The sequence below is a fragment of the Lipotes vexillifer genome, unplaced genomic scaffold (assembly GCF_000442215.2).
Source record: "Lipotes vexillifer unplaced genomic scaffold, Lipotes_vexillifer_v1.1 scaffold683, whole genome shotgun sequence".
NCBI lineage: Eukaryota > Metazoa > Chordata > Mammalia > Artiodactyla > Lipotidae > Lipotes > Lipotes vexillifer.
The window spans coordinates 744,286-751,406 of record NW_006779881.1 but is presented as its reverse complement, the minus strand read 5'-3'; the positions used below and the strand labels follow the sequence as shown (position 1 = coordinate 751,406).

At 46.6% G+C, this 7,121-nt stretch overlaps 1 protein-coding gene across 1 annotated transcript in view; it reads left to right on the top strand.

Annotated features, from left to right (window-relative positions):
- Positions 1-584: 584 nt before the first annotated feature.
- The window catches only part of RIMKLA (ribosomal modification protein rimK like family member A), a 28,197-nt gene continuing 21,660 nt past the window's right edge, over positions 585-7,121 (top strand). Inside the window, exon 1 of the mRNA XM_007453018.1 lies at positions 585-866. Within this exon, the coding sequence (XP_007453080.1) occupies positions 704-866 (163 nt within the window). The 5' untranslated portion in view covers positions 585-703. The remainder of the gene's footprint in view (positions 867-7,121) is intronic.

Genomic DNA, 7,121 nt, shown 5'->3' with positions numbered 1-7,121 from the left:
CCCTCAATCCCCACCCCAGCTCCAGGCCAGGATTTGGGCAGAGCATTCCAAGGCCAGGGTCCACCTGGAGGCCTAGCTGTGTGACCTTCGCCAGGCCCCCGGAGTCTCCTTTGGGACGTCCCCGAGGCCCTGCCCCAGGCTCTGTAGGGGGCCGCCGATGCTCCCAGCCCCCGGGTGCTCGGGATGGCCTTTGGGAAGCATCCCGCTGCCCGCTGCGGACCACTATTCCATCAGCCCGGACGCCCTCTCGGCTTCACTGGGTCGCCGCCCTAGCCCCTCCCGCTCCGGCCGCCCCACCCCGGCCGGCAGCGCCACGCCCGCCGGGGTCCAGCGCGGGGCAGGGATGCCCTCCCTCAGCCCCCCCGCGGCCCTCCTCGCTCGGGGCTTCCCGGGGCCGCTAACCCCAACCGGGTCCCTTCTCCCGGCCGCAGAAAGCTTGGGCCCCGCCGCGGCCGCCTCTGCAGCTGGCCCAGCGGCCGGCCCGCGCCCGCCGCCGCGCGCTGATTGGCTGGCCGGGATCGGCGGCGACGCTGAGTGGCCGGGCAGATTCGCTGGGTCAGGGCTGCAGAGGCGCCTGGCGCACCGGCGGGAGCGGAGACGCGGCGCGCGCTCGCCCGGGACGCCGGCCGCCCGCCAGCCAGAACGAGCGGCCCGGGGCGCCGAGGGGGCCCGCGCCCCGCTGGGCGCTGCAGCCCTGGCCGCCATGTGCTCCCAGCTCTGGTTCCTGACGGACCGGCGCATCCGCGAGGACTACCCTCAGGTGCAGATCTTGCGCGCCCTCCGGCAGCGCTGCTCCGAGCAGGACGTGCGCTTCCGGGCGGTGCTCATGGACCAGATCGCCGTCACCATCGTCGGCGGCAACCTCGGTGAGCTAGGCGGGCCCGGGAGGGCAGGGAGACGCTCCGGTATCTCGGGGAACCACGGCCCCCCCCCCCCAGGCCAAATCTCCTTCCGGGCCTCCAAACCTGCCGCTCTCCCCTGAGAGACCTCTTTGGGTTAGAGAAAGCCCCTAACCTTGAGAGCTTCTTTGACCACCAGCATCTGCCCTGAGGCCAAGATCTGAGAACAGGATTTAATTCACTTAGGAGACTTAGTTTGGAAGGAACTCAAATTCACCTGAAGCCTCCTGGAGGTACGAAGAAAATCAAGCTAACCCCAAATTAGCCAATTGTGCTCGCATTGATACGCTGTCAGTTTAGATTTATAGAAGCCCACACTAAATTTACAAAATTGCCATTAGGATGAATGTTTTTAAAAGTTTTCCAAGAGTGTCCAAGCATCATTAATGCACTACATAGAATATTATTCCCAAGCTAGGAACCTGCAGATGGGGAGAAATCTGAGAAAGATTGAAGTCACCTCTTCAGGGTAAAGTGGGAGAGAAGACCTTTGATGGGTTTTCTTTAAACTCATCCTCCTCCCTGAAAGTACTGAATTCCGATTCCAGAAAAGCCAAGATTTCAGGTACAGACCATTCTGGCCTCACCGATTTCTCCACTGCTGTGTCGAAGAGATTTTTTTTGGGTAAGACATGGTTATCATCTGTGACCGTGACCTCAAGAGGTTACGTATGTTTTTAGATATTCTTAATTATCCTAACACAGACAGTCTCTGACTTAGGAATCCTGGCTTAGGAACCTCCCCCTGGCCTGCAGTTTTGAGTCTTTCCAGCCTCCAGTCTGGAGGTATCCAGTCACTTCAGGGGGGTCCAGGACTCAAGGGGCTTTGGGCCCAGTGAGAGTGCTTCTTGGAATACCATTCATATTATTTCAATCATGCCTGGTTAAATTAACTCATAATTTGTTACTTTTCTTTGGCAGGGGAATGGGGTTCCAAATTCTGAACAGGCTCTTTAGGAATGAGATTTTGAATATGACCTGTTTCTAAGTAGAACATATCTGTCCCGGATGTTTCATCTATAAATTTAAATAAACCCTTCATAAGTAATATCAGATTGTATAGTCTGTTGGAGAAATATACTACAGACATCAGGTATCATACACTTAGTCTAAAACAATGGCTGTCAGCCATAAAGGGCACCATCTCTCTAGTCTTGATTTGCTAAAACTCTCAGTTAGTTAATATAGAACTAATTCTTGGACAGAGAATCAGTAGAATTGGATTCTTATTACAACTTTGCTGCTAATGAGTATCTTGGCTTTGCCTTGGCCAAGTCACTTTATGTCTTTGAATCTCAGGTTTCTCATTTATAAAACTAAGGGTTAGGGTTCCTCCAGCTCTAAAATTCTGCATCAGTACCATACTTAAATGGAATAATCTGTTATATTTTACTGATCTAAATCTAGTATATACATCTTTCCACACCAAGAGTTTGCTCTTTATTTATTTGTTTTACAGCCTATAAAGATGCCTTTATTGAGATACAGGCACATCATTCCACATCATGTTCCTTTTTGTAGACCCATCATGCATTCTGTGAAGGAGAAGAGAAATGCTGTTTGTTTTGTATCTAAAACCCCATGTTAAAGAATCAGTCATAGGAAAAGAGAAAATTAAATTCTAATGCTGCAGGAAACATTTCACCCCTTTCGTTTAGTGTCTTAAAATTTTTTCTGGAATTCATGTGTGAATGTATCTCAATCTATTCAGAAACAAGGAGTTACTTCTTTTTAAACTACATAGTTATTTACCTAGTCGATGGAGAAACTGAAGACAGGGATTTTTTGAAGGCGTTTTCATTGTTTTGCTAATTCAGAGATTGCCCCACACAAATCACAACACATAAAACAAACCTATTAGATCACTGTTTCTGCTGTCCAAAGCAGTCAAAAGATTTATTTGGTGTGTGGGGGGCATTAATTAAACACAAGGAAGTGAATTCCATGAGAAGACTGAGCTCGTTTGCTTTGTTCAGGGCTGTAACAGTGTCTAAATAGTGCCTCACACCTTAATAGGCACTGAAGAAATACTTTTGAATGAATAAAGATATGCAGTCTACTTCCCAGTTTCTTCTAGAGTCAACTGTAGAAAACTGTTGGTAATTTGCTGAGCCAAAGTATTCCTCCGAAATAAACTCTAGAACTTACTAGCTTCGAAATAGAGAAAGAGTTACAATGACATCGATGCTATTTCCCATTTGAGAATTATTGTGAGAGCTGGGAAGGAGTTTGGGATCACCCATTCTGACCCCTTCATTTTACAAATGAAAAACCTGGTGCTCAGAAAAACCAAGTGACTTGCTCAGTGCCATCCAGCTGATTGGCAGCAAACTGACGTTTAAAAACCTGGTCTCCTAATTCCCAACCAGTGATAATGGAATAAGTATGCCTTAGGACATCAGATGTGGAACTGAACTGAATTATATTAAATTGAGGCTAGACAGTGACATTGCAAAGTAATGTGATAGTTTAGGAAGTTAAGGTACCACCTTTACTCAGGCTCCTTTCTGTTCTTTCTTGAGATTCGTGTGGGAGTAGATGAAGGGGTCAGTTTGGGGCAGGCATGGGCAGTGACTCTACCAGGTTCTTAAATTCATTGCCAGTCTTCCCTCCATGGAGGCTAGTGGGAACTCAAATACAGAGATGAGAATTTCAGGTTATATCTGAAACCTCAGACAAGAGGTTAAAAGTTGGGGATTTAAAGACTGCAGTTATTTTAAACTAGATAATACAAGTAAGCTGAAGAAGCTGTGCAAATGTAAGGTTTTATGGTTATTCTTTTTAACCCAGTGGTCTGCCCTACCCAGCATAGATTTGGGTGGGGGAGACTACTGGAAGTCATCCTTCAGATGACTGAAGCAATCCTGCAGAAAACACTTTCCCTTCACCTTCCTGCTGGATGTAGCATTATGAGAATCCTATCCATTGCCATTTCCTTCTTAGAAATCACAAGTTCTTCATTCATTCAACACATATTTGCTAATTTTTCTCAATCCTGAGGATAAGGTGGTGGTGAATGTGGCACCAAAATGCACATAGTCATATTCAAAGCAAAATTCGTGGAGTGTTTATCATGTGCCAGGCATAGGTCTAGGTTCTTTTTACACATTAATCTGATAAACGTCAGTCAGGGTGTCTGGGCACATAGTGCTGGCTGGCAGTTGGGACCAACACTCAGTAATTCTGGGCTCAGCACTTTCTGTTTCCTCTCTTCTACTCCACCCTATGCTTCAGCCTATACTGACCTCCCTGCCCCTTGCACTGAAATTGCCTCTGCCTGAGATGCCTTTCTGGTCCAGCTCCCTCCCCCATGGGGAACTTTTATTCACCCTGCATATCCAGCTCAAGTCACTCTTCTCTATACAGTCTGTCTTGACTCCTTACCCAGCCCCCAGGAATGTCTCTCTGCCATCTGCTGCCGAATAACATTGTGCAGACCTTCTAAGATAGCATTCATCATGTTTTATTGTAATTTATCTATTTACAAAGTTTATCTTCTCTCACCCCGTAAATGACTGGGTATTCCTCAAATATATGCTCTGGAACAGGTACATAGTAGGCCTTCAGTTGATGTTTGTTGGATGACTGAGTGGAGTGCCTTAAAGGCTAATTCAGGTATGTGAGATGTACTGTAATTAGCTGCTGTGTCTGGGAGATCATGATTGGACGCATAACTGTTTTTGTGACAAGAACATTTACTTATTTGAGGGCAGAGTCACTGGTGCAGATCAAGTTTTTTGACCACCCAAGGTCTTTACAATTAACTGTCTCAAGAAAAAAGTATAGTCCCAAACTCAGGGACAGATACCAAGACAGAAGAAATGAACCTGCCCTGGAAATGAGGATGTGTTACAGTTCGGCTTCTAGGAGCAGGGTGATTCAGCATTCTTCACTTACTTTCAGAGCTAAAACCTTGGTGGCCATATGGCAGTTTCTAGGTCAGGTTCTTTACGTTAAGGTGTTCTGGACTACTTTCACTTGATTCTTTGTAGTGACTAGGTGAGTAATATTTAAAAGGTTTGGGTAGGGGGAAATCCTAAGTAAACTTGAATGAGGAAATGGTCTTATCGCAGCCTTCCAAAAGACAATGGGGGCCTCACAGAGAAAGGATGGACTCCCATTACTGTGCAAGAAGACACTAGCAGAAAAGGGTACCATGCTCACCTTTGTGCACAAAGGTTGATCTTTAACCTCAGTCCCTGCTAAAGGCCTGTGCCTGACACCCTGTAATCCAATGAAACCACCATCCAGCTCTAGTGGAAAGGTCAGTAGGTGGAAGCACCGACCATGTAATGTTTCCAAACTGATGTGAGTGCTGAATGGATACGATTTACCCCATGGGTCCACATTTATAACTGTGGGCTGACCTCAAGGGCTGAGGATGGGTTGAAGTGTTGATGTTTCTAACAGCTGTTTTTAGGGACAGCTCATGAACTGTGTTGGAAAACGTTCTAGAACCAATAGATTGGGATCCTTAGTGGATCTCAAAGCCCTGCTTTATAGGTTTCTGAACCACCTGTTGTTGCTACCATACACCTCCACCAAATTTGTTAGGCTTTCCTGGTGGAAGGGACACAGCCATCATCAGAGAGGTCCATGTCGTCTCCATCCATCCACACCTCCTTGTCATTCCCCTTATTAGCAGAGAGTCCATGGACATCCAGGTACATCACTGCTAGCCTCACATCACTCCACCCACTCCTCCAGTAGGTAGGTGGGTCACCTTACCCACTTCCTGGAGAGACTTCACCTTATTAGGGCTTTATGCTATTTTAATACAAAACTACAACAAGATCTGAAATTCTCAATCTAGTTCTACTTGTTCCTTCACTATTAAAAAGTAATTCAAGGGGCTTCCCTGGTGGCGCAGTGGTTGAGAATCTGCCTGCCAATGCAGGGGACACGGGTTCGAGCCCTGGTCTGGGAAGATCCCGCATGCCACGGAGCAACTAGGCCTGTGAGCCACAACTACTGAGCCTGCGCATCTGGAGCTTGTGCTCTGCAACAAGAGAGGCCGAGATAGAGGCCCTGTGCACCGCGATGAAGAGTGGCCCCCACTTGTCACAACTAGAGAAAGCCCTCACGCAGAAACGAAGACCCAACACAGCCAAAAATAAATAAATATTAAAAAAAAATAATAATTCAAGACTCCTGTTATGAGGAAGTGATACATTTAAGTTACTTTGCATTGTGGAATGAACAGGAATAATGGTTCTTCATTCCTGTAACTCTGTTATTAATACTTAAATATCTTTTATGTGTCAGTTAATCTTCACAACAATCCTATTCATTCCTTTACTTCATTCCACAAATATCAATTGGGGGCCCACTCTGTGCCAGGCCAGGCACTGTGCTAGGTGCTGGAGATATAACAGAGAGTAAGAACAGACACAGTCTCCCTCATTATAATGATTTCATTCATTCATTTGCTCAACAATATCTGTTGACTGCCTACTATGTGAGGGGTGTTGATCTAGGCACCAGAACAAAACAGGCAGAAATCCCTGCCTCTGAAGGAGATTACCTTCTAGATGGGGAGATAGAATACAAACAAGATAAAACACATCAGTATTTGGTGAAAAGAGCTAAGGAGGAAAAAAGTAAGGAAGGGAAAAGGAGGAAAAAGTAGCACATTTCTGGGGGCAGAAAAAGGGATTGTAATTTTAGATAGGGTGGCTGGAGTGGTCCTCACCCAGAACATGATGTTTAAGTAAAGACCTGAAGGAGATGAGGATGCAAGCTGTTTGGATATCTGGGAGTAGAGTGGTTCAGGCAAGAGGGAACGACAAAGAAACCAGTGTGGCCAAAGCAGAGAGTTAATGAGCATTAGTAGAGGTGGTCAGAGAGGTGGGGTGGGGGGAGCCAATATATAGGGCCTTGTGGGTCATGGAAGGACATTGTATTTTACTCTGGAATGAGCTGGGAATCACTGAAGAGTTTTGAACAGAGGGGTGACATGACCTGCCCTATGTTCACAGGGTCATACTGGCCACAGTGTTGAGAATAGACTGATGACAGCAAGGGCAGAAGCAGAGAGATGGCTTAGGAGTTTCTTGCTGCAGTTCAGGTGACAGATGATGGATGATGGTTGTTGGACTAGAATGATTTCAGGGGAGGAGGTGAAAAGTGACTGGATTTTTGGATATATTTTGAAGACACAGTTGTCAGAATGTGCCTACTGGATCAGACATTGGATGTGTAGACATTGGACTGATCAAGGAG